This window comes from Pezoporus occidentalis, unplaced genomic scaffold, assembly GCF_034315485.1.
Source record: "Pezoporus occidentalis ecotype Australia unplaced genomic scaffold, CSIRO_AGI_Poc_V1 ctg155, whole genome shotgun sequence".
NCBI classification, from domain to species: Eukaryota; Metazoa; Chordata; class Aves; order Psittaciformes; family Psittacidae; genus Pezoporus; species Pezoporus occidentalis.
The window spans coordinates 1,347,560-1,375,397 of record NW_026913372.1 but is presented as its reverse complement, the minus strand read 5'-3'; the positions used below and the strand labels follow the sequence as shown (position 1 = coordinate 1,375,397).

The 27,838-nt window shown below is 46.0% G+C and overlaps 1 protein-coding gene across 2 annotated transcripts in view; it reads left to right on the top strand.

The window, feature by feature from the left end:
- Positions 1 to 27,838, top strand: part of COL13A1 (collagen type XIII alpha 1 chain) — a 130,776-nt gene that overhangs the window by 49,962 nt on the left and 52,976 nt on the right. The window contains exons 6-12 of one of the 2 annotated variants that reach the window (XM_062611643.1): positions 14,530 to 14,537; positions 17,181 to 17,207; positions 19,804 to 19,839; positions 20,490 to 20,516; positions 22,252 to 22,302; positions 26,026 to 26,061; positions 27,562 to 27,588. In XM_062611643.1, the coding sequence (XP_062467627.1) occupies positions 14,530 to 14,537; positions 17,181 to 17,207; positions 19,804 to 19,839; positions 20,490 to 20,516; positions 22,252 to 22,302; positions 26,026 to 26,061; positions 27,562 to 27,588 (212 nt within the window). Of the gene's footprint in view, positions 1 to 14,529; positions 14,538 to 16,418; positions 17,208 to 19,803; positions 19,840 to 20,489; positions 20,517 to 22,251; positions 22,303 to 26,025; positions 26,062 to 27,561; positions 27,589 to 27,838 lie in introns of those variants that run through there. The other variant, XM_062611644.1, reaches the window with a different exon arrangement.

Here is a 27,838-nt window from a genome sequence, read left to right as displayed (position 1 = left end):
TTGAAGGGCTGTGGGTTTTTTTTTGACCCCTTTTCAGGATGATTAGTCAGCATGGTTTTCTATGCTGACTATGCAAAAGGTGTTCTCCGTTTTAAGTGTCTGAAGGCAGTATTTGACAATGTCTAACCAATAAATTGGAAAAAAGGACATTTGTCTTAAGCAGCCACTCCTTGCCAAAAGCTTTGAGCTTTCTGAATTGCCCTTTTCCTTTGAATGCACTGGCAGAGCCATCCGGCTGGCCGGAGAGAGCCGAGCAGTGGAGATAGCAGTGCCTGGGTGGCTATGGATGGGCATCTGATACCACCACAGCCAGAGCAGCATGTTGCCATGTCAGAAAATGTGATTTGCTGGTATGACATCCCCATGACATGGCACATCTGGAAGAAAAATTGCAGCATAATCATTGCTTAAATACTTCTCTTGTTTTCTCTCCTTTGTAAGAAATCTCCCTGGGAATTCCATAATTCCCTGAAATTTAAATATATTCCCCCATTCACATTTTTTGGGCCCTCCAGAGTGTATACACAGACTTCATCCTCGAAGGTTGCTCATGCGCCCTGGCCTGCTGGCTGTATTTTGGGTTAGGGTTTGTTTGGTTTAGGCATACTGTTGTTTCATTTGTTTTGAAGATGCAAACCACACAACACATTCCACAGATTCTGTGAGCAGTTTTGAATAGATGGGGATGAACAATTCAGGAAAAAAACAAACAAAGAGCTTGTTTGGTCGCTTAACTCTCTTTCTCTGAACACGTAGGCAGCTGTGCTCTTACACAACTGCCTGGAGCTGCCTGAGGAGGCACCCCCACTTGGCTTTTGTCACCTGAAGGTGACTGAGGAATGGTAAGAAGGAGCAAGGATGCTCCTTACATGTCTAAGCATCAACTCATCCAACTTAGTCTGTATTTGGGATCTAAAGTGATCCCAAGGATCACTTTGTTAAGGAGTATTTAATTGATTTTAATGAGCCTGCTGTTGTTGCTGCAGTGCATACTAGGAGGGCTCATGTAAGCCATTAATAGAGCTGTGAGCACTGCCCAGGCTGCAAAATGGCTGGAGGCCATTGGAATAGTGCTACCATTCCAATAGAGTTAGCAAGGCAAAAAACTCTGCCTTTCCTTCTTTATCCAAAATATGGTTGGAAACATCAATGCATTAAAAAGGGAAGGCGCTGAGGCGCAATGATGGGCACAAGTGCTCTGCAAGAGGGTGGCCTGTTTATTTACACCCATCTGCTTGTTTGTATTATTTCATCTTACCATGTTCAGGCCTGTCTCCTGCATGCCCCAGGGCTCCTCTCTTTGCCCTTTTATGTGCTTCCTTATTTCAAACTTCTTATTTTAAGGTTTTTTGTTTTTTTTTTTTACTTTTTTATTTTAAACTGTCTGGAAGGTGGAAGGAAAATCTCCAAACTCACAGAATTGCTGTGGGTCTTTTCCTTTGGAGGCTGAGCTCTCCCCAGAGGTGTGAACAGTGAGCATTTGTGTCCAGGTATACATGAGTCCTGGTGGTACAAGCGTTAACTTTAATGGTGCTTGTATGTTATATCCCAAATGTTATATCCCAGTCACGGATAAGCCTTGGCTGTTTGGTAAGGCCATCCTCCATCCAGAACCAGGGATAAGCAGGCCTCTTACTCATGATGCAGAGAAAGACATCAAGTATTAAAGGTGTGGAAAAGATGGAGATTTTGGAGGGAGGAATAGATGCTCAGCACTGCACAAGAGCAGATACCTGCTGTGGTGGGCTACAGCTTGAAACACTGATGCAAGAGAAAACTGTTGTGGCTGTGCTGATTTATATCAGATAGGAGTACCTCTGTGACCTTTACCGCCCCTGCTAGGACACATCTGAATAACTGGTCCAGTGGTGAATGGCACCCTGCACACAGACTGGGGCCTGACAGGTTGCCTGTGGGGTGCCTGGGATGCATGTTGAGGGCTGCAGCAGGGAGCTTCTGCATATTTCACGGGTTTGTGTACAGATGTTTTGTAGAAGTGTTTACACCATTGCGTGCCTGTGCTTACAATGTATATGGTACATATGGGCATAAATCAGCGCCTTGACAAAGCAAGGCAAAACCATCCCAGCTGGCTGGGGAAACCCAAAGAGCACATTGCACTGCTACTGTACGGCAACGGCTTTGATTCAGTGCGAGCGCGCTACCGGGGTGGAGGATTTTTCCCAGGCCTGAGCTGTGTGCACATGGCCGGGCTGGTTTGCGTCAGCTGCTGACGCATGTCCGGGCCCTGCGACGTGGATCTCGCGTGTGCTGCCCATCCTGGCAGCTTTGTGGCGGCCAGAGGAATGAAGGAGAGTCGCACCAGTCGCCAGGCTCGACAGCGGGGCACGGTGCCTGGTGGCGTCCAAGCCCCTTGCGCAAAGCATGGGCGCCCGCCAGCCGGCGGAGAGCACCGAAAATACCAGGGACAGGACAAGGGGGATGTTGTGGGTGCCAAGTGGCTTGCTTCAAAGCTGTTTGCAAGGAGACTTCAGCGCTAATGTTAGCCTGCGATCGAGGGCAATGGTGAGGCAGAAAGCAGGCTGCTGGCCTGGCCTGTGGCAGGGATGGTTCTGTCTGGCATTTCTGCGGCAGGGCAGAGAGTAGGGTTGTGCAGCAGGATGCAGAGGCCCAGGAGGAGCTCTTCTCTCTGGGGCATTGGATTTCGGTGTGGTGACACTCGATTCCCTCTTGGCTCTTCCGGGCATCTGCCCACGCCTTCTCTCCATGGGGGCCAAGGGCCAGGGAGATCTACTGGTGCCCAAAGGGTGTCCCAGGGCACAGGAAGAGTGGAGGGGAGGCTTTCCTCCCCCCGATCTCCTTTCAGCCCCTGTGCCAGGCTGGGAACACAGGTACAGCTGATGGTACAGGGGGAGAGGCAGAGTTTAAAAGAGAGAGGTTGCATCATGCGGGGCTGGGTGGGCTTTGGGAGGCAGAAACCTCATCTGTTAAACACATACCAGCCCCCATGCCCTCCCCCGCCAGGGAACATTCAATCCTCTCTTTGATGGACGTCCAAGAAAATACTACTTCCACATCCTAAACTTGTTAGCACCAGTTAATCATCTTAACCTTCTTCCCCTTCGAACACACACTCCAATGAGTTTCCCATCGCCGGCAGCCGTTAAAGATGCAGCGACGCTTTAAGCGTCAGCCTTTGCAAGGAAGCATACAGCCATTAATTATTAAACATCCAGCTGTCCCCCAGGTGGAAGAGGAGAAACCCACGTCTCGTGCTCAAACTACTTTAACGTGACTGTCCAGTGAGTTACTTTGAGGGTAGATGCACTTGACGCAGTTTTCCTCTTCCAGGAGCGGGACCAGGTTTCTGCTCCTCTGTGTACTGCCTCTTTGACATTCATAAGCACTGTGAAACATAAGCCCTGGAAAAAATTTGCCTGCATTGGAGTGATGTTCCGATGTGTCCCAGACTGACGTTGCAAAATGCTGGTGGCATGACAATCGAAGGGTTGGAGAGGCATTCTCACATGTGGAGTCTGTGCCACGCAAACACTGAGGGAGAGCTGGCTGTGCATGATGCCTGCTTAAATGAACATCTCCCCTTCATTTTGTCTGGCTATTTCTCTGTTTTTCTACTTGGAAATCCACTTGTTGCCCATTGCATATCTTTGCTGTGTTTTCACCAAAATAAGGTTGTGTTTCAGACAAGAGAAAGGTTACTCCTTGATACATCCATCCCCGCTGCTGTGCTGGTGGCTCTGGTGGGGTGGTGATGTGTTCTTCGATGCTATCTGCCTCTTACACATATGGGTTTGTACCACCCTCACAGCCTCCCCAGACCAATTCATCCCCTGCTCTGAAAGCCTTCCTGCTCTCCTTCGCCCATCCTATTCCAACTTGGCTGCGGAGGCTCGGTGTCTGTTTCTTCCTCATGCAATATCTTGGGTGTGCAGCATTGCAGCCGGACTGTGCAAGCAGGAGGTAATTAGATCAGCATACTCCCAGGGGGTGGCTGATTAACAGCACATTTTCCCCATGCCGGGGGGCTGAGACACACACAGGCTGTATCAATCCATCTCTTGCCTCACTCCTTTCCCTTAGGATGCCTGGTTTTTAATTTTTGCTTTTCCTTTTTTCCTTTCTTTCAAAGAGAAGATGAAGATTATATCAACTGAACTGGAATCTGAACTGACAGAGCTTTGTGCGAGGGACTTGTTTATTATGGTTCTGTATTGCTCAGCGCAGCATGTGTGCTATGCTGGGGACCACCCAGAGATCCCATCCACACCAGGCTTCCCTTGATATGTGGCTCAACCAGCAACAGGTAGAGGGCCATGGGCTGTGCTTTGCCTTTGGGAAGAGGTCTTTCTGAGGCTGAACCCAGTACTGGGTGGGTGGATGTGGCCGGATCCCAGTGGCTGCTCTTTGCTTTTCCTCCTCTATCGTCATAGAGGATGCTGTCCAAGGGAGGAGATGTTGCTGGAGGCGATGGCAGCTGCTAGGAGTTGTGTGTTTGTCTTGTCCCTAAAGTAGCTCAAGCGCAATGGGCTGGGATTATTTTTTTGCCTTTTTTTTTTTTTTTTTTAAATTTGGTTTTTAATACTAGCACCTTGTTAGAGGGATTTTGGCAGAGGGAGTAGTTATTTCCCAAAACAGCAGTCATTGCCTACAGATTAACTCTCCCTTAAACCCTACCATATACAAGTGCAACACAGATGAAAGAGGGGTTGAAACCCCAAAAGCACCCCATAGAGCTTATAGTTCTGTGGCACTGCCCTGGCCACAGCCAAGGAGCCATGTTTTAGCCCTCTGTGCACCAGGCAGCTATACACCCAGCCCTGACCTGTCCAAAATCCAGGGAGAAACTGTGGAATTGTGAAGCTGTTGGTATCCCCTGTGCAATGTGATTTAACATGGGCTTAAAAACAGAAGGAAAGGAGAGGGGGAAAGAAATGGGTTTTTCTGAAAGATGCAATATCGTGTTTCTCAGTTTACCTCCAATTCATGTGTGTGGTGATATTTTGCTTATGGATGAACTGTGTGCTTATAGCAAATTTTTTTGTTTGTTTTTTGTGTGGTTTCTTTTTTTGTTTTGTTTTCATTTTTTTTCTGGAAAACCAGGAGAGGATGGGGGCTATCAGGTGTGGTTGCAAATATTTCTCTCCCTGAATTTCAAAGCCATTCTGGATAGATCCCTGTGCTCTACTATTGCATTAACCCAACTCTTAATGGGCAGACGTCCTGGAGTTTCTTGGGATAGTGATGGGAAGTGGCTCTCAGGTCCTTTAGGAAAGGAAGCTACAAATGTGTGACTCTTGGATTGAGGACTGGTGCAGGGCATGCACTGTCCCTGGTCCCACGTGGTTTGGCATGCATTCAGTCATTGCTGCCTCCTCCATGTGGGTTTTTCCATGTGCTTCTCTCATGCAGCAAACCGCTGCAGACCTCAGCCCTCATTCCTCCTCTTTGCTCATTTTTCCTGGAATAGAGAGGGCTTGCTGTTTTGGTAGGAGATGGGGCTCTTTAGCAGTGTCTAAAGCCCCACCAATTTTTTGCCAGACTTATGTCCCTGCAGCGCATATTCAACACCCCCTCCATGTATTCAGGAGAAGTTTCTCTGTAAATACAATGCCTTTTTCCCCTTGTGCCTTTTTCCTTTTATCTGGGAGGAAGAGCTTCAGAGTAACTAGTTTCTAAACTTGATTGGTTTTCCTCCAGGTTACTTCTCTCTCCAGAGGCAGGGAAAGATACCTCTTCCACTTTCATTGTGATCTCTTTTCTTCTTGAGATTATAATGGGTTCTCTCCCTACCTTAAAAAAATAAGCACCTGTATGCCTAAATAAGAAAAATCTTTGAGTCTCGAACAAGATGGAGGTCCTTACAGAGTTTAGCAAACTTATTAATTGTGTCAAATTTGCCACAGTGAGGAGATGAGAGAATACAGGTGCTTTCCGCACCACACGCTGTAGGGAGGCAGCAGTTGTTTGGGCATTATTTTTGTCTGATGGCTTTCTCTGTAGTGTGTGCTGTGCAAAGCATCTGAGTTTGGCACCAGATGCTTTATTTCATTCTATATAAGGAAAGCCATGAATCCTTTTGTCCCTGTTAGCCAACGTAAGTTGCCTCCTTTAACACATGTGCATGCTACCCCAGCCTGGCTCCTACTAGGCAGAGCCCTGTGTGGGGGTAGGCAAACTAGACAAACCTCTCAGAGTTCAAGATGTGCTAAGAAATCATCTGCTAGGTTTGGATGAATGAATGAAAATTCTTCTCTTCCTGCACAATAAAGCATGCTGAGCAAACCCGCTTGGGCTCAGAAACCCCATTGCATTGTTCCTTTTGAGGGGACTAGCATCAGCCCTGCTCTCCTCCACATGCTCTGTTTGGAAACAAGGGAACACATCAGGAAAGAGCCTGAAGGAGGAGTTTATGGTGTCTCTAATTAGTCAGTTTGTTCCATCCTTGAAGAAGAGGATAAAGAGTGACAGGGATGCATTGCTGGCCTCTGGAGGAAGAGTGCTGTGGCTAGGCTGATAGGGTAATTAGTGGTAACTGGGAGCTATCAATCGCCTCGGGTGGAAAAATGTCTTGGTTAAAGGAAAGACCCTCCCAAACATTTAATAACTCAAAAGGGTGTGAGACAGGGTCTGGAAGACAGTACTGGCAGTCCGTGAGGTATTTGAGGAAGGACTCTATTAAAAGATAAATTGAACACAATGGTCTTTTGTTCTTCCCCGGGTAGGTGACAGAATTTGCTGTTATAAAAGTTGCAAAGTATTTTGGAAGGAGGAAGGAAGAACAGAAGAGTTAGCAGACGGAAAAGAGGGAAGAATAACAAGAATTGGGGAGGGATGCGGGCTGCAGCAATGCACTAGATATTAAAATCAGCTGCTAATTGCAAAAATGATAGAGGAAGAAAATGAATCTATGCAGTCTGAAAAGTAAAATGTATCATTTATATTTTAAATGCATGATCAGAGAATTTATTTAAATATTAACTATAGTATGCTCCAACTTTCTACTTTTCCCCAACAACCACATTATGAGAGACTGTAATTTTCAGCAGGAAGTAAAAGTGCTGTGGATTTTTTAGTTTGGTTTTTTTTTCTTTACCCAGCCATGATTTACTTTGGCCAGTAAGTGGTTCCTTCCTAATTCTGCAGCTCTCTGAGGAGTAAGACTTGTATGGAGCCTGACTGAGTGTTGAAGAAGCAGTCAGCTCCTTGATGGAGAAATATCAGACCTCTTAATGACCTGTATTCAAACTGCTTTGGATCTCCAGAGCTTTCAGACACCACCTTTCATATTCTTGGCATGGAATAGTATGTGTTAGAGGATGTACGGTGGGAGCTGCAGAGAAATTATCAAGCGTCTACTCTGCCAAGAGTGAAGTTTTACTGGACTGATAGCTTGTTGCATTGACATGTGTGTCTTCAGACTAAGAGTTGCCAGGTCTTCTGGAAGTGTCCAAGTATTTGAGGTGTACTTCAAAAACACAGAAGGAGCTGGAGATGGGACTATGAAGGACACCAAGAAAAGCTGAAGAAGTTCATTGTGGATGAGAAGGAGACTTTTCTCCTCACTGGACCATAAGAGCTGGTCACACCAGACAGGAAGGACACCAAGTTCTGTGCTTGCACTGCAAGAAATCTCTTAGCCTTTGAGGGCTGGTAGAGGACGTAATATTTCAGAAGGTAAGGGCAAGGCAGAGGTGGTGATGGGGAAGGACTTGGTATCCCTCTGTGATAAGCTAAATAGACACCATGTCTTCTGCCTTTACCAAGTTGTCTACTGTTAACTTGTGCAGTGAGCTGGGGAGCAGGTTTCTATTTGAGAACTACACTTTAGGAGGCAAATGGGCCCCTGAGGGGGACCAGTGAAAATGACCGGAGGTCCAGAAAACTTGGCTTCTGTGGAGAGATGGGAGAATTATGTTTTGTTTAGTCTAAAGACAACAGAAGACTAGGGAATGGGACAGCAGACTTCAAATGTATAAAAGGTAACCGCAAAAAGGAGAGAAATAAAAAAAGCTGTTCTTTGAGTTTGTTGTACATCAAAGGTCATTGACTGTCTTCAACAACAACACTGGAAATTCTGGGTAATCTCTAAGAAAAATAATAAATATGACCTTATGAGTCAGGGCATGGGTATCGCCTGGGTCAGATCACTAGGGAAGAGTGCAGTGTCTCCATCCCCAGAAGGCAGCAACAGGTTAGGGAAATATTTGCCCAAATGGGCTAGGTAGAGACATTTTTCTTTTGGTTGCTTTGAAGATGTTCCCTCCTCAATTTCATGTCTTTCTCATTCCCCAGGAATCCTTTAATCTCTGTTTGGTTTGCTCAGGGGAAGCAGAAGGGGAAGAGAAAGGGGGATAGTCAAGAGCAGCAGTTTATGGCTGGTGGTTTGCACAAGCCTGGGGGCTCACTGGCTCTTTGGCAGAAGGTGGTGGAATGGAGTGAGCTTGTGACCATCCATTTTCAATTTACCATCCAGGGCTCTGCACTGCTACTGGAAAACCCCATGGGGGCCTCCAGATCTGAAGCACAAAATCCGACTGGGAGAGCTGACCCCATGTGCTCTTCCCAGCCCTGTTTTCTCTGCTTTCTGTGGTGCTAAGTGCTTCAGCATGACAGGGACAAATGCGACTGTTTGCTGCCTGGAAGGAGCTTGCTGACCCATGGATGCCTGCCAAAAATAAGCATTGTTCTGCCTGGTGTCGTGCATCCCACTGTCTCTTCCCCGGTGGAGCCAGGGGTGCTGTGTTTGTCCTGGGTACAGCCAGCACCATGCAGGCCATTGGCCCTTGGCCCTTTCTTGCCCTTTGTTTTTTGTATTTATCAGAATATTTCTGTTTGTCTATTGTTGAACCTTTTGCTTTGACACTTAAATCTGCCTATTGGGCTTGCTATGGTTATGCCAACGGTACAGGTTTTTCTTACCAAATTCTTCTGGCTCTGTAGGCCGACTGGCTTCTGTTGTCCTTACAGATGCTTCTTGAAACAAGTGGATGCTTGGAGATGCAGTTAGAGTCTGTGGCTTAACTCCAGTATCAGAACCTCTTTTATTTTTTGAGAGTACTGCTTACTCAAGTTAATTTTTCTGTGAGGCTCCATCTCATTGTTTGCTTTGGGCACAGCTTCCCATGGACTTCTCCTCTCGGTGCTGTGCTTGAGGTCTTCTCCTTGGCAGAAGCTGCTGCTGGTGGCGGTGCACTGGGATGCTCAGAGTACCTGAGCAGTGACTTTTATCCTCAACAGCTGCTGATATTAACTGCTGAATCTCGGTGATGTCATGGGTTTGATTTCAGAGGCAAGCTTGAGTGACTGGCATAACCTGGTGCCTCAGCTGAGCTTTGGTCACAGGGAAATCGAAATATCTTTTTCCCTGTCCGGCATTTCTATGACCCTTTGAAGAACCTCTTGCTGCTCTGCAGGGTGTAGCTGAAAGGCTGAGAGAGGATGTTCTGGGGACAGAGTGTCCTGGTCTTTGCGAGGGGCTCATGCTCTACAGAGAGAGTTACACACTCAGATTGTCTGCTGACAACACCCGAAGCAGAATTTCTGGAGTGTATGTTTTGGGTAATCGTCATTTAAGATTTCTCTTATCATTTTGAAAATTTCTGTTGTCTTTAATTTTCCTACAACTAATAATAATGAATTATGGCAAGGCACACAGCAATTTTGCCTTTCATTTGCAGTTCTCCAAGTTAATGATCCCTCCACCTCCCCTTGTATCATTTGTCCCCTGATGGAAGTAGGGAAGAGGTCTCTAGAAGACTGTGAGTACCCTGGATTTCTTGTGTGAAAACTGCAGCACAGCCAGCCTTTAAAAAAGGTGAAACCTACCATCTGAGCTCTACGCACCCAAGTGGGGTCTGCTGGCTCCAAAATAGGGTCATGGTGTGCTGAACATCTATGAAGCCATGAGCAAAGGGATCTCTGCCACCCGGGGTAAGATCGTGCTTGGGCTGCTGACATTTTAAGCAGCATTTCAAAACTAATTGCCTGGCCACAGCTATGTTATTATCAATTAACATAGTCCTGAATATCAGGAAGTAACTGTATCTCTTTAACTCTTTAAGGCTGCCTTCTGGGTCTGTGAAATGGCTGGATTTCCTCACAGGGATGGATTACATGTCTATGTCTCCCCTTCTGCTGGAGTGTGTAGTGAGGATGACCCAAGTGAGCAACAATGACATCTTTATGTTCCCTCTCTGTCCATCTTGTCTTGTGTATTCTACAGAGCAGAAAAAAAATTCCTCGTATGTGAGATTTTGGAGCAGGGTGGAAGACAACCACATTACGGACACTGGACTGCCTGAATCCAAGAAGTTAGAGAAAAGAAATTAAGCAACAGCATTTGAGATCTTTTTAAGAGCAGACACTTTTCCAGATGTCAGGAAATGCCCTTAAATGGATGGGATCATTTCAGTGATCCTATCAGTCCAGAGAGCATTGCAGTCTCAGAAGCTGAGGGTATCTCTACCGTCAGAAGGTCTCACTCCACACAGACCCCCTCTAATACTGTCCAGCTTTTAAGATCTGATATTCTGGGATATGGGACTTTCCAGATTAGAATAAATATGACCCAGTTACAAAAGAAGCATCCTTTCTTCTGAGCCTCAAGAGGCTACAGCATAGAGGGTGGCTTTTTATCTCTTTGTGGGGGTGAAGGAAAAAGGGTCATTGCAGTTCTGTTTTAGTTAGTCACTGGTTGAATGGGCCATGGTGGAGAGCAAGTGAGCAGAGGGCTCTGTGACATGACCCTGCTGTCCATCACAAATATGCCCCCTCTATATGTGCAGTAAGGCAGACTCATCCAGTCTGCAGACCATGGCTGCTCATTTGCTTACTTGGGCTACAGGAAAGGCAGAGCTTCTTTAAGAAAAGTTTCTATCTGCATAAAAGCCAGAGCAGCTGAGAAGGGACAGTGCAGATGGTGCTAATTTCCAGAGGCCATATGTTTGGAGGGACGCTGGGTACCCCCACAACAATTCTTTGTTTTCTCAATGTTCATTTTCAAAGGTGCTCTGGAGGTCTTCTCTTTGCAGGAGGCTGCTGCTTCCTCCCACTTGTCCACTCCTGACATGTTTGCTCCATCCCCTCCTCCATCCCCTGCTGCTCGATAAGCCCCGCAGCTGGATAAACAGCAATTTCAGTTGCTTACAGCCCTTCAGTGCCTTTCAGTGAGGCACCAGCACGGAGAGAAGCTTCCCAAACTGCTCATCGTGGGTGGACGGTAGTGCTGTAGCCTACATGCCAGCACCAGCAGCACTCTGGTCCCATCAAGATCAGGTTCAAAATACACAGGATCTGGAGGTGCTAATTACAAATGTGGGCTCCCTGTTCTGTGCAAGGCAGAGGAATTTGGTAATCTGGGAGCTCTGGGTCTGTCTGTAGGATGAGGTTAGCTATGAAATGGGCTTAGAAATCTTCATGGTAGCTTTGATTCCTGCTCTTTTGACTTCTTGTCCCTTCTCTGCTTACTATTTAGAGAAAGGGGAGTTAGCTCATCTCCTAAGCAGCAGCACCTCTATCTCACCCAAAAAGAGTCTGCTGTAAACACAGAAGAGTAGGAACCCCTATAGATGAGATTAGCACTTGTAGCTCTTGAGGTTGTTTGCTCTTCGTCATTTGTGGAGCATTTTGGAGTTTACCACCATCAAGGCCTGGCCCACCAAAGAGGGCAATAAGGCCTCTTTCTACGCAGCTGCTCCAGTCTGCCTGGGACTGCAGGGGACAGGGAGCATGGGGAGCAACATCCAGTGGTGTTGCAGTGATTCTGTTACAGTTCATGTTCCTTTCATGAAGGGTTCTGTGCAGTCTGGTTGACTTGTATGTTTGCTCCCTTGGCTTACACAGGATTGCCAGCATCTCTGACCAGGCCAAGGTGTCTCTGCCAGTCCCCTGGCCAGGGGCAACCCTGGTGCATTGCATGAGCACAGCTGGTGCTGCCCGCAAGAGGCTGTCTCAGACTGGCCATCTTTGGTTAGAGAGGTTGAAAGCGGAGACAGGAGGATCCCCTCTCTCATTTGCCTGCTCTTTCCTCTAATGTGCGTTACTCCTTGTTATGTTGGAGACTGAGCCTCTTTAGAAGCTCTGCTTGGCCTTCTCATTAATCACTCTGACAGAACATGACAAATCCACTTTGCTGAAGCATTATTTCACTTTGTAAAATCCCCAGTGCTTTGCAATAGCTTATCCAGCAGCACCTCCTCCCTCCCCACTATCCTTGGCACATCTTCCCTCCTCCTCCTTCAGCCCATGCATGATGATGTTGCTTTTACAAGTGACTATATCCAAGGGCTCTGTCTCCTGGGTCACATGGATGGTCCCAGCATTTGAAGCCTAGTCCCTGGATGGTCTCTACTGATTGACTTATTGTAGCCAAGATTGTGTGCCTGCAGCTCACTGAGCTGTGTTTATACAAGACTGTGCAGGCCCCTCCACATAACCATTAATTTTATAGAGGGCATATAACAAAGATGGGCCTCCAATATGCCTCCTGCCTTTGATCTGTGTGGGGTGTGTGGCTTGGTGGGACCAGAACTGATGGCATTGCTGATTTACTCTGCTCTGCGGATGTAGCTTCTGGAGCAAGCAAAAGCGTGTTTTTTCTCTCAGCGGTATTGCAATACCATTACACGCTGTGCTGCTGTCTGGTCACATTTGGTCTGGAAGGGTACGGTGGCTCAGGGTTTGTTTGCCTTTAAATTTTTCTTTCAGTATTAGCTAAATGGTTTGGTTCATGCAACCTGCAAGTGCCCCAGTCTGTCCCTGTGCAGACAGGTAGGCGGGTTATTATGGGTCTATAGTGTTGCTAATGGAAATAAAGTCCGTATATTGGCAAGTTATAAGCATTGACTTTGTGACAGGGTGCTTACTCTGAAACAAAATCTCTCCAAAACTGTCCTCACAGAACTTTATTGTCATGCAGGCCAGACTTGGAAAAATTACTTTTTTTTTCTCCCAGTCTGGCATAAATTAGGATTCCTGTATCCGAGTCTGACCTTGCCCTCCAAAATGAACTTTCTGATGAGAAACACTTTTGTTGTTTAGATTTGGCATACCAAGCAGGATAGTGACCTCAGCACCAACACCGGTGATAGGTAATCGCCAGACCCAGCAAATTTGGGTCCCCCTGAGCCCCTGCCCTAAATTTGGATGGAGATGTTTTGAGCCGTTGAGATTTCTGGCTGTGAATGTTGGCTTTTTAGCACTATCTATCCGTCCGTCACCATGAATGTGCTAAACATTCTTTTTTTCTTTTTTTTTTTTAACCAAAAGGTAACCTTTGGAGGTAACCTTTTTTGATCAACAATAATGAAAGCTGAGCAAAGCTCTTTAGAGTGCCATTCACAGTGCGATTTTAGGGTACCAAAGCTTGATAGCCAAGCCATTTGCTGAAGTCCTTGGTATGAAGGAGTCATGCTAAGTGGGAGATTTCCAATGTGGAAAATGTTTGTTCAGCCAAAGTCTCCAGTTTCTTTGGTGGACTTTCAGCCAGGGGTATTTTCAGAATGACAGCGTATTCTGCAGGTGCTCACCGTGACATCCACCTCCCATGCAAAGAAGAGGTTGCTGCCTGTTATCTGTCAGCTCTCCTGTTACGCTGTTTAGTCTTACTTCCTGGCACTTCACATAAAGAGAGGGGAAAAAAAAGAAAAAAGAAAACAGAGTGTCTATAAATTATGGAAAATGTAGAACCCCCTGACAGTTGTATGGTGCATCTTGCTTCTCTCACAGAGAGGAAACCACAAAATAGTCAGGCCAGGGGTTTCTTTCCACACACACACAGTATCTGTCAGGATTTTGAGGAATTTTCTGGGAACTGATGAAAGAAATGTGCTGTTTAAGCCTTGGTATATACTGTACAACAGTTCTGTATGAGGGAGATGCAGTGCTCCACGTTGCCAGATTCCAAAAATCTTTCCAAAATAAAAGAAACCCAAAGGATTTGAGGAAATTCCTTCCAAGAGGGTCAGAATGGCTCCTATGGGAACAGAGCAGAAGCAAAGGGGGAAATAAGCTTGCACTAAAGAGAAAAGGTACCTGATGTGCTTAATAGCTGTAGTTTTCTCATTAACCTTTTCATGCCTTTACAAGATCACCGATACTGATGGGAAATGCATAGGCATTTTATCAGGAAAGGGGCTCTTTTCCTCTCCACTTTCAACTTCTCAACCCCAAGGGGTGGGCAGGATGTGAGGGGGAGTCACACAACTAACAAGTCTCCTCTGCTCAGTGGTGTCACACTCATGGAGGGGACCCCTGTCTGCCAAAGGACCAAAAATGAGTTTAACAGTGTCAAGAGTTTGACTTGCATGGCCTTTCCAACACAGGACTTTCAGAGGCTGCCCTGCACTCCTGGTGACTGTAAAGCAGTGCTGCTAATTTTGGGGATACTTAAGTAATGAATAGGGAGTTTGTGTATGTGCATCAGCAAATGTGAGCAGCATCAGGATCAACCCCAAAAGGTGGTACAGTGTGTTTATTTAGTCCTTCTTGTTAGGATTTATTGAATTAAAAAAATATTTATTGGTTTTTTTTTCTTCTTCTGTCTTTCAGGTCCACCTGTAAGTACCAAGCCTCTATGGTTTTAGAAGCTGTTGACACAGAGTTTGCAGGCCACGAACTAGCAAAGTCTTCTGTCTGTGGTGTCTGGTGTGGTAGCTGCCTTCACAGTCCTGGCAACCTGGGACCTATCAAACAGCAAGTACTGTGGGTGTTCAAGACCCATATTATTGTGGGGTTGCTCTCGGCTGCATTGCAGCTTTTGAGGGTGATGAGACAGAGGGAGCACAGGGACAGGGACATGACAAACACGAGGGGCACATGTATTTATTACTAGTTGGCCCCACATACCCTGGGGGAATCAGCTGTATGTGCTTCAATCCATTGGATGCCACATGCTGAATGAGACGTGTTTGCAACAAAGGGAAAGATAGATCACAAACACATGGCAGGAGCTGTAGGGACTTGTTCCCTGCTACTCTCGTGGGCTTGCTGAACTGATGAGCCTTGAAGTATAGCTTCACAATTATCAATTTCAGAGGAAAAAATTGTGTTGACAGCTTCCTTTTTAAATGTTAGCTAATGCAAAACCTCAGTGCAGATGATTTAGGCTTCAGGAAAACAACTAGGTTATTGCAGAATTTTCTTGCAGCTACTAAGAGACCCACGGTGAACCAGAAAAAGCAATGCAACGAATGAGGCCATGTATTGACATCTCTCAGGATTATAGAGAAATGCTATATTGTCTCTAGCACGATCCTTCCAGAGGAAATGGTTTATATTCATGTACAATACAGTAACTATGCTGGGTTTCTGCGGAGGAACATGAGAAGTTAAACATACGGTAGTCATCTTTTGTCTGTTCATGCAAAAATGTCTTAAACAGTTTGCAGATGATGTTCTGAGGAGAAGTACTTGATGCACAACCTATTTTCCCCTTTCATCAAGTCAAAATGCTATAGACTGAACTCCCAGATATATGAGCACATCCCTATTTAATGACAACAATCTTACAAAAAATTGCACCTTCCAGGCCAAAAGGTCTGAAAGCATTTTACAGCTGGAATCCCTGATCCATGCAAACCTTCAGCAATAGTTGATCCTAGGGGCTTTCAGGACTGGCTGCTGAAGTGAATGTATTTCAGTGTTAGCTTTGGGTTATTGGGAAGAAAGCGCTGCTCCAGAGGAGCTGCAAGTGGAGTCCAGCTAGATCTGTCCCTACCATTCTACCCTGGGCAAGCATAGGTCAGTGCTAAAGCGATGGGCCAGGCACAAAATCGGTGCTGGTGAAGCATTTCTATTATTGCTAAGAGAAATTAGAGAGAAAGCACAAGGTCAACACAGACGTCTCCTGGAGAGCAGTCTGCGCCTTTGCAGGGTGAGGAAGACACGCACTCCAGGCTTCCTCTGCAGCAATAAGGGCTAGAAACTTAATATCGTAATGAAAGATTGAAGCCTGGCAGAAACACATGGGACCACCAGAGAAGTGCTGACAATATGTGCTACCGTATCCTGGCTTATTGCAACCTCTGAACCTGTCTCCGCATGCAGACTTTCAGGACAGGCTGCGAGGAATGCTTCAGCCAATGGAAATAACAAGAGGAAGTCAGGCAGACCAAGCATCATTAGCCAAAGTGGAATGTCTTGGGCTAACAGCACCCTTGCCTCTTTAAGGACCTCTGGGTTTCTGATCAGCTCAGTTCACTGCCGAAGAGTAAAGCAAAGTGCTCCATGCCACCATAGGAAATATTTCTTTCCTCTCCCTGCCCCCCCTCCCCCTATATTTTTTGTGATTAAAACTGCATGGAAACTCAAGTTTATGAGCAACAGACATGGGCTTCTGCCTGGATGGTTGTCATATACATCATGCTGGATAGTAACCCCAAAGCACTGATGACACACTGATGACTACTCTCTCCTGGTGTTTTATCCCGCCTTGCAAAACACAGCATATTGGGCAGTAGGGTTTAGAACCCAGTGTCAGCTTGAGTTTGGGGATGGGCAGAAATACTCATTAGAAGTGCACTGAGCCCTGTTTGTAGTGTAGGATGACCAGGAGAAAATACAGGGAAATGGCTGAGCAACACCCCAGCGGTCAAAGGGGCCTTCATACTCTCCTCTTGCCCAACAGATGCTCCCACCGTTGTTCTTGAAATCAGTTGATGCTTTGGTGAAGACAGGGGCAACCCATAGTCACTTAAGAAATTTGGTGAGATTGGGACTAAAAGGGGCAAAGGAAGGAAGGAAATGATGAAATGATGCAATAGTCCAGAGGTTCCCAGACTCAATTGCCGTCTGGACCACATCCGAAGGAAAAGATCCTCTCACGGACATTTTCTCTCCCATTTCTGAACATGCAACATTTCTGTGGCAATTGCAACAATTCCATACATGAAAAAATAATATTTAGCAGATGGAAAATCAGGAAAAAAGTCAGGGCCCTGTAATTAGCTTGCTCTCCATGGACTTCAGATACCTTCAGAGCCTGAGCGGAGAGCTGTGGGTAGAGCCATGCTGAAAGGAGAGAAAACTTCACAAACAGGAGATTAGGAAACCAAAGCAATCAGAGCTCATGGTCAAGGAGCTGTGGAGAGTTTTTTAACCATTCCGTTTCCTAAACCCTTTCATGTGATTTCATCTCTTTATCATGCCCTTTCTTCGGAGTTTGAAGCTAACTTTCGTCATTTCTATGTACTTTGTTTCAGGGCCTTACAGGAAGACCAGGGCTCCCGGTAAATACGTCATTCTTTCCTTTTTCGCTCCCTCATGTTCTGTATCTGGCAGTACTTTCATTGGTAGGCCTCCAGGGTTTATAAACTGGGAGAAGGTAGTAATCTTGCATAACAATCCCAACGTGGAATACCAAATCCAAACAGCACATGAGACATGTCTTGTAACAGAGTAGGGACCACAGGAGCTTTGTAGGAGCAAACTTAAGGGTAACATAATCCCTATGAATCCTCCTGCATGTAGGAAATGTATTATGTTTGAAGATGCCTTTGTCAGCTTGAGGGTCTGGTTGAAGAGGCACAGTGTGTAGTATTCTTGCTGATGGTGCTTGCTAATTGCAGTAGGATTTAAAAGGCCTACATCATTCTGGGACAAATGTAAAAGTCTGTGATAACAGTGTCTGCATCTGAGAGAGATAGCCATGAGTGAAGAAGGAGCATAGGGTTTGGCATTACAGCTGTGTGCTTTCTTGGCTATGGCTTCCTGCTCCCTGGGCTGCAGCTCACCTGAAGAATGCAGCAGCCATAACAGGCAGTTTCCTAATGAGCGAAATGTAAACTGTACTGCTGGCTCCCCCTGACTCAGGAGAGAGGCTGCTTGCTGCCTTTTGTGCTCCTCTAGTTCCAATGTGGGAGCTGCAGGCAGCTCTGCATGACTTCGTAACCAACTTACATGGTATCATCCACCTTGGAGTGCTCTTTCCTGGCTCCCTGTCACAGACAACCTTTCATTATAAACATCTGGCATTTATTTGCTGTCCTACTGGGAGCTCTCCCTTTGCTATTATTGCTTGGAGGGCTGTAACGCTGCGCAGTCACATACCAGACACAGTGCTGTCATGTACCGCTCCAATACCAGGTACTCGCTGGAGACCTGACACAGCTCTGCCCTCAGCTTAAGCTCTTCCTGCCTGGGCACCAGCCACTGCAAAGCCAAGAGAAATGAAATCAGCTTTTTTACCTCAAACTAAGAGGGAGATCAGCCTGAGCTCAGCTATGGAGGAAAGCAGCATTTAAGGGAAATAAAGCACAGGAAAACTCAGTATTACATCCTCCAGCAGCCTCAGATTAACCCCATGGCAAGATGCTGACACCAGGAGTTTCGCTTGCTGCCAGCACACAGACATAGGCAAATATTAGTGGGATTGAGAACTGACCTAAAACCCTAGAATAAGTAGCTTCCTATAATATTTCATCTACAAAATTTACAGTCAAGCAGCTGCTTAGCTGTTCATCCATCTGCAAGGGATGCTTTTGCAAAGCATATGTTGCTTTTCAATTTATGAAAACATGCACTGCATGGAAAGGAATGCTGCCAATACTCAACAGCCCCCCAGCTACACAGAAGGAAGTGGCTAAAGTTTCACCAAGTAACGGTTTATCCTAGGCAATAATGTCTGAGATTGGGATGCATGGCCAAAGGAGCCTCTGTTCATACACCCAGCAAAACAGAGTTACGTGCATTCCCCATCCAGAGATTTCACACTACATTCACATGTTGGGATTGAACAGGGGGAAGGTACAAAGAAATGGCATCAATGGAGCTGGTGTCTCCAGCTGCAGAAACCAGAAAACCAGGTTTACAGGTACAGGGGTGCAGGCAGCCATTGGCAGGGACACTCTGTTTTATATAAGGAAACCCCAAACATCGGTGGAAACAGAACTGAGAGATAATTATCACATCAATTTTGCAAAATATAGACCAAAAGCTACATAAGTGCTGAAGCCATATTTGTCAAGATCCTTTAGCAGGCAGCTGCTATCTTCCGAATCTGCACAGCCTTCGGTTTTGGTGATCAGGAATGCAAAGGGAATTGACTTAATTTATTTTTTTAAAATTTTTATTTTGGCAAATTGCGTAGTTAAATGTAGGAAACTGCCTTGTAGGTAAGTGCCCAAAGAAAATTGCCACCAATCTTATGTTCATGTGTTTATGAGGCTCTGCTCAGTGTCACCTGACCCAAAGTCATTCCCCAAAACACTCTTTGGATTGTTCACACCATGACAATGCACTGAGAAGTATCTCAAAGGGGTAGAGGACACTGAAACAGCCGCTCATATGTCTTCTTCCAGACATGCTTTTTCCTGTGTCAGCTTGTTTTCCCACATTTTTCTTTTGCTTCTGGACAGGGCTCTATTTTCAAGTCTAAGAGAATCCTGTTTTAAAGTGATAACTCTATAAATAAATAGCTAACACCCAGATGACTTTGGTAAAGAGAGAGTAAAACATGACAGTTTGCTACTGCAGGAAGCCCGTTCCCAAGATCTGGATTTTATGAAGTACTGAAAACTGAGATTATACTTTGTTAGGCTGAAAACTCTTGCTCTTTTGCTGCCTAAATCACCAGGTGTAATTTCTGTTGTGAGATGTGCTGGTCTGTCATATGCACATACCAACTTGCTGCTTATGCATGTTCTTAAAGACAGGTTCAGCTACACACAAACACACTTTCTCTCGCTTGCTGTCTCACTCTCTCAAAATCCCTGGACACTTGCAATGCAATGTGAAGCCACATCTGTGGCATAATTCATTTGTGCTGTTTTATAACCTTGCTTTTGGTCAGTTTCCAATTGCCTCTGATTTTGCCTTAATTGCCAGGGAGACAAAGGTGCGATGGGGATCCCTGGACGACCGGTAAGTGGAAACTTCTTGTATGTGCCATGTTCTCCCCATCCTCTTCAACTTCCAAGATTTAGGGCAGGACTTTCAAGGTGATCCTTGGTGGGTGTCAGTGTGAGCAAAGCCATTTTCCCTGACCCCCACACCTGAGGGCTCTCCTTGTCACAGCAGGGTGGCCAGCCCTGCAAACTGCATACATGCAGTATGGGGGGTGTTTCCATCTGCTCTGCCATATTGCTCAGACCCTTTTCTGGTTCAGCAAACACCATCCTCCCATTCCACCAATTGGGTGCCTCTTGCTGCCACCTCATGTGTTGGCTGGGCTTGCTAACCATGGGCTTGCTAACATACACCCCTGCTGCCACAGGCAGCTGCCCTTTCCAAACAGCTCTGCCCTGAACAAAAGGGGGTATCCCCTGCCTGTCCGAGCACTGTATTTTGGAATTGCTCTTTGCTCAGACATCCCAGGGTGAGGATGGGGAAGAGGGCTGGGGCAGGAGCTGAGGCCACTTTACTTATTCCAGCTCCGTAGCCAGGGTTTTGGTGTGGGGTAGTGTACCCTTGCCGCTGACGCCTGTGTTTGTGTGTCTGTTTCTCTCTCTCTCTCTCTCTCTCTCCCCTCTGCACCCTCTTGCATGTGGCTGTGATGGGTGCCACTGACCCAGGGATTAAAAGGGCAACCCGGAGAGAAGGTGAGTCAGCTCCTCACAGCCCTTAGCATCCCCGACTGTCCTGATCTAGCGCCAGCCAGAGCCCCTCAGTCATAGTCATGGCTGCTGCAGCCAGCTTTGGTCTTTCACCCCCCCAGCCTGCCCCTTCTTCCCCGGTGGTGTGAGTTTATCTCCCAAATTCCTTCCAGGCCACTCAGCCTCCAAAGATGCTGTGTTTCTTGTTTATGACAGTTTACTAACAACATAAGAGCCAGCGGGCACACGCAGAGCTCCCTCCAAGGCTTCCTGGGTTTTAACCCTCAAGTTTCTTCCTTGCTGGCAGCTCCACTTGCCCTAATCAACCTGCAGCTCCCTTCCACCTCCCAGGTTAGCCCAATCCCTGGTGCAAGCTGTAACAAGGAAGAAAATGGCACAGCACTCTCCTATTTCTAATAAAGTGAGATGTCTTCTTACCAAGTAAAACTGACGGTGTAATTTAAGTCTGTGAAATGCCATCTCACAAGCTGTTTGCTGTCCACTGAACTGGTGGTGTTTTATACCTGCAAAGAAGTGGTAGTTTGTAAAGCATCCTACTGCTTACCCCCATGTTTTGATGCGTTTGATATTTCAGCATAGTCTGTTTTCCCCAGAGCTGTGAGTATTCCCCACCTATGAGAGCAGCAAAATAAAAGTGTTTGGCGTGTGTGAATAAGAACATGAAGAAACTAGGAAAGGGATATATATTCACCTCATAAGGGGATCATCTGCATGCTGCCATATCAGGTTCATTTGCTCCTCTTCTTAGAAGATAGACAATAAAACACAACAAGGAGGGAGCAAGGTAGGAGAGATTATCCTTCCTTGCCTTCAAGCTACTGCTTGCTCATTGAAGCCAACCAACATTACCTAACAGACCAAAATTTCACTGCCTGAAGCCATCCTGCTTTTTCTCTGTGTGTCCTTGCATTTCTCTCTGGCCAGTTTTCAGCAAGAAAAGATAGCAGATAGATACAAACAAACAAGGGAAAAACTACTCTTAAAGCCCATGCTTTCCCAAAGCCCTCTGTGAGAGTCCTAGGTACCAGCTGTGTTTTGAAGAGAGCTCTGCTTGCTTGCAGGCCACTTGGTTTATGGGATGCTCCATCCCAAAGCTCCCCAGGCCTGGGCGCTTCTGGAACTGCCTCTCAGGAATATGCCATGTTTTCCAAAGACAAGGACATGTCCTGCACAGTGCACGTCGTGGGTGGCTAGGAGCTGGAGAGGCAGTTATTTTTTTTTCCAGCAAGGACTTTGCTGTTTTCATCCACATCGCAACTGAGTTTGAGAAGCACACAAGTGAGGCATTTCTGGAGGCAGCCAGTGAAGTCCTTGCAGCTCCCATTTCCGTGGAGCCCAACACATCCCTTCTTTTCTTTCTTCTGCAGGACACAGTCCTTCTGGACTGGCAGGAAATAAACAGCAAGGGTTTCAGGCCGTCTTTCACACTTGCAATGGAGCTGAATCTGAATTTTGCTAGAAAGTGTTTTAAGTGTTTATAGTTTTCCTTGCTGTGCAGCTTCCATTTTCTGGCACATCTGAGTAGCTCCAAATGACATCTTTTCTTCCAAAGTGTGGGCAAGAGCTGGGGGAGGCTGGAACAGCAGCTGCCCTATAAGCTCTGAAGGTCTCACACCTTAAGCACCCTTGTTTAACCCCAGTCTTGATGGGTATATAATTGTCTTTGTATTTTCCTCCCTTCAGTTTTTGACACCTTTTCCTCTCCATTGTATATCTGCAGGGTGCTCCAGGAGAAGCAGGCATGTCTATCATCGGGCCCCGTGGTCCACCCGTAAGTGGATTTCTATTTTTGACAGATGTGGGCAAGTTACAAGGAAATACTTAGGAGGGGCAGTAAGACAGCATCAGCTGGAAAGCAAAAATTCTGTGTCATGTGGTTCCCATGCTGAGCCAGGTTTGGTTTTATACTCCTATTATGTACTATATATAATGAAATTACAGCTCATGCTCTATAGCAAATGAGGAAGTCTTCCCTTGAAGGAAACAATATTCTTGTATTTAAAAGGAAGGAACATATTTCCTTCTAACAACAGGGCTGCTACCACTTTTGGAGAAAGTACACCCTTTGCCTGGCTGATCTCAGCCTTTGGTTTCATTGGCAGAGGACAAAGCCACTGATTTTGCAGAAGAGCAGGATCAGAGCTAAGCTAGTGACTTGAGAATTCACAAAGCTGGGTAGTTCAGGGTTCTTCAGAAATCCTTGTCAAGTACCCAAAATCTTGGGGACTCTTTAACACCACAGTTACCCCTATCTGGAAAGCCCCTTAGCTGGCTAGGGACCTGAGGAAAGAGTAGGCAAGATTTTGCACCCTCTTCCAGCAAAAGTGCCCCTGCAAGGTGTAAGGAATCAACCAGACAAAGCAAGGACAGGGTTATAAAGAAAGACCAACATGAAGGGTTGAAGCATTTATGTGCATGAAGCCTCTGCTTTTGAGTGGGTGCAGCCAGTCCTCACCACTCCATCCCTGAACAGTCTCTCCTGGAGATTTCCATGAAAAAAGACCTAGAGACTCAATTCTCTCCCTCTCAGTGGGCACTTCCGATTTTGATTAACCAAGCACCATCCTTGACCTGCAGAGAGGATGGGCCAACAGCAACTCTTGTTTCACATCAAAGGTCAAGTGAGAGAGCCCTGGGCAGTGCAAACACTTGTCTACATCTGGCTTTCCAATTAACTCTCCAAAAGCCCCATGATAAATGTTTCTAATAACAAGCAGGTTTGCCAGTTCCCAGGCCCACCTGCCTGGCACTCTGGAGTTTGAGAAGTGACAGAAACAAAGCCCAGGACACAAACAGATATCTTCAAGTGTTTTACATCCAGCAGAGAGGCTCTGATCATGTGGCCAATTGAGGAGGAAGAGCTGCCAGGTCTCTCAGTGCCAAACTCGCTCATGAGGAAGACCACCGTGCTCCACAAACAGTAGGTTTTGGAAGGTAAAAGTTTTTGCCTTCTCAATAGTGTGGTTATAGTAACTGGAGAGAAAAGCCATCAGTCCCTGTCACTGTAGGTCCTGCAAACAGACAGGCATCAATATTTTCTGGAAGGACACATGCCTGTTCTGCAGGGCAATTTTTAATGTCTCTTTTGGGGCTGCTGCTTTGCCTCATTGCCTTCTCTGCTCTTTGGGAAAGTGCACAACACATTGCATCTCCAAAGCAGCGGAAAACTTAGATGGCAAATTTATTTAAAGTGGGCTTTTGCCTACACCAGTCAAAGCCCTGAGGTGCCAGCACTGGCACAACTCCACACTTCCACCCCAAAGTCTACTGTGAAGATGATCCAGTTTCCCAGAGAGCTGCTGATAGGTCAAAAGGATGGCTGAGCACTGAAGACAAACAAGGAAACCCTGGCCAAGGGGCCACTCGGAAAGATGTGGGATGACAAATAGTTTCCAGATTTTTGTCTGGAGGTTAAAGCTTTCACTCGAGCTCAGAGCTGCTTAACTTCTGGCCAGAGAGGGACAGTATGCCGATAGTGACAGAAACAGACGGTCTCCATGATTTGGCAGCTTCCGGGATTACATACTTCATATGATCAACATTTTAAAAAGAAGACAAGGGAAAACAGCCACCCAACAAAAACAGTCTCTTGGAATCACTCACTGCTGAACTGTTGTTTTGGCCTGATACCGTGCAAATCACTCTGCCGTCCCCCAAGGAGAAGGAGTCTGCAGTCTACAGAGGAAGCCAAATTGTACCATTTCCAGGTTTTCTCCCTAATTCTTTTTTTAGCACTTCTTATCCAGGGAGGTGTCCAAAAAGGAACCAAAATTAATGAATTGTAGCTAGTCTGCTCCTGGTTCTTGCCTTTTCGGGAACCAGCAGTGGACAGATCCTTTAATTTATAGCCTATCTTCCCTCCTGGTGACAGGCCAACAGGACCAGGTGGTTTTATATGTATCTTGCAAAGCAAAGCTGACCAATTTCAACTTTGCAGAACTAAAGAAACAGTGCAAATGCGATTAGGTGCTGTATCATTTTGTATAAAAACAGAACTGTTAAGTGCAACGTGAGGCGTTTTGTGGTAGGGGCATCTCTCAGACTCTGCAAAGAGGTTATTTGGCCCTATCCTTTGAAAGGTAAACATTCTTTGGGTCTGCAGATGGAGGAGACATAACCTGAAGGTGAAGGTTTTCCCTGCCAATGTGGCTCTGAGCTCTCTCCCAAGGGATTTTCGTTGCTTCACTGTGGCAAACCTCAGCCTTGTAACCTAGCAGGTCTGTCCCCTCCTTCCCCTTCCCTTCCCCCACATGGAATCACTCTGGTTAAGGCAGAGATACACCCAAGTGCATTTCTTTTCAGAAGTGAACCCTTCTTATACCCAGGTCTGTCCTAGGAAACCCTTGTGAGGCAATATGAGATACCAGTCATGGTATCTCATATTGCCTAAGAAAGCATTTTATTCCCCCAAACAAAGCATGAGAACACATAAGAAACCTGGACTTTTTGGCGTTGTAACATGGCTTTTGGGGAAGGCAAGATGCCACAGTGGTCACTCAATGAGCATCATACAGGATTTACCTCCTCCTGCTGTTTCCATCTATATGGGTGTGCTTCCAGATCTGCTGAATTCAGGTCCATATTGCTTCCTGACTTGGCTCACACATTTTTTGGGGGAGATTGAGATTAAAAAATCCTTAAATAAAGCTGTATCTTTACTGGATATCCACAAACCTAGGTAACAGTGGCCTGGGATGTCACAGGTCCCAGAAACTGAAGAATTACGAAAAATTAACAGCCAAGATATTTTCTTTTTTCAGTGTTTTGAACTGGTGATGAAGAAGCTGCCAAACACATCTCAAGACAATGTTTGCTGTACCTGATCCCAAACTGGTAGCCAAAACTGGCTAGTCAGAAAGAGGCAGGGGAAAGTCTTGGCTCTCACGTTACTCTCATTACACTACCTAACTCTCCTTTTTCTCTTAACTCTCAGAAGAAAACAAATAAACAAACAAGCAAAACAGAAAAGAAGAAAAAAAATCATCTCTCCTCCAGAATTATTTGTGAGGAAAGTGAATGCACCGGGACATGAGATTAGGGGAGGAGGACGAGAAGGAAGGCTGTATTTAGACACCAGTGACCTGCAAGGTTTGTCTTGCACAGAGCAGCACCCTGCATTAAACACCTCCAGGTTATGGCAGCAAGAATTGCCATAAAATGAGCTCAGCCTCTGGAATATACTCCAAAAGCATAGCATGTGGGCTAGGGACACCCATTTAATTAATGTAGAAACTTCAAGGAAACTGCTTGCAGTCTAAACTGGACCTGCTCCAGCATATACTTGGCCCTGTACAAATTGGAGTGTGGATGAGAAATTTCCCCTCCTTCCCAAGATGCTTTCCCATTGAAGGGGAATTGAGCCTTGTGTAGCTCTTCAGAGAGTTGCCGGATTAATGGGCAGAGGCTGGAGGGAAGGCTCCATAGGGAAGATTTATAGTCCATCAAAACCTACTTCAGTTCTTCTGAACTGCTTTCTCTGCTTCATCCTTTCCAGGGACAGCCTGGAACAAGAGGTTTTCCTGGATTCCCGGTAAGTGTAACTGCTAGTTTATGAGGTATGGGTGTGCAATAGCAGTAGGAAACCTCATTAGTGCTTGCTGTATCTCATAATTTTTGTCTAAAATCAAGTACCTGATCTGGTATCACTGGAAGAAGTAATTTTTTCTTCATTTGTTTTTCTTCCTTTGTTTTTTCTTTTAAATGATACTTAGGGAAAAAAACCAAAGCCCCAAACCAAACAAACCATGCAACTCCAAAAGGAAATTAATTTAAAAAAACCCAAACCCCCAAGTGTTAAAATAACATAGTTGAAGCCAGATCTGTTCAGTAAAAGAAAACCATCCTAAGAAATATCTCCAAACAAAGAAAATAACCCTTAGGTAAGTGAAATTCCAACCTTAATTGAGCCTTTAGGTGATATTGCAGTATTACTAAGTGCCTGTGACCCAAATGGGGTCCTGCATGATGCAGGTCAGCTGTGGACATTGCTAGGCAGAACACCCCAGTCATACCAAAGGGAAAGAACAAAAAACGATAGGGAATTCTTCTCCAACACTGTTACAGAGGGGCAAGGGAACAGAAAACAAGCCCAGGAGAGGACAAAGCAAATCTCATTTCAGTCCTAGAGTTGCTGGCAACACTCTCTGAAGCGTTGAGGCTGCTGGAGAACTCAAATGGTTGCTATTTATTCTTATGCATTTATCCTGGACAACTAGGAAGCCTAAAGCAAACACAAACACCCCCCACTTCCCTGCTTCTGCCAGGCAGCTCAGCTGCTGCTCCAGGACACACGATGTGCCAGAGCTGGTCTGCAGGGGAGACTCTCACGCCTGGAAAATGGGAGGAATTGGCAGCATCTGAACTGTCTGACTGGGCTCCATGGCTCTGCCCTTTACAAAAAAGGGAGCTGTGAGCTGCCCCTGGGCTGAGGAGAAGCAGATTTCTCTAGGCCTTTGTGGTCTTTGGCTTTTGGAGGAACAGAAAAAATATCAGCCCAGCTCATGAGAAAGTGCTGGCTGGGACAGTGTTCTGTGGAGCCTATTTCTCATCAAATACTACCTTCAACATGCTGCTGAGCTGTGTGTCACCTCTTCCCTGGGACACTTTTATTATTCTGTCAGTTTCAAAAATTCATTTCCCCCCGTTCTCCCAAAGGTGGGTGCCTTTTTAAATCAAAGTCTCAAGAAAACTGTTGATTTTCAATGAGTTTACAGGACGTGGCAAAACGTGAAATGCTGAGGGTTTTTTGCAAACTTCCATGAATTCCTCCTCCTTCCCCTCCCTTCTTGTGTCCGGTGTTGCTGTTGAAATGGGGTGACAGTGACCAGGTGTCTGCAGAAGCAGTTGTGAAGCTGGGCAGGTACTCAGTGGGCCAAGGACCTGCCAGGACTTGGTGGGAGGGCAGAAAGGGTCACCTCTCCTCTATGTCCTTACTCCAGTACATGCAATCTTGCAACACATAATGGTTTCCAGGGCAGATGGACAGAAAACCCAGTGAAAGCATCTCTCATAATGTTCTTTTTTCTTTCAGGGCCCTATCGGCTTGGACGGCAAACCGGTAAGCAAACAGCTTCTCTCAAGGCTTTCTGCCCTGCCGTCTGTTAGGTCCCTCTGTCCTGCCAGCCCGTGTGTTACAGAGGATGTTTTTAAGAGGATTATTTTGCAATGTCATGCACATGCATGGATTAGAAGAAAATTAGAAGGTTGGCAGGCAGAAGGATACCACAGATGCCTTGGGGGAGATGCAGAAGTCAGGAGATCAGTGAAGTCAGAGTGTGGCTGCTTTCATTCTAGGCAAATCTATAAAA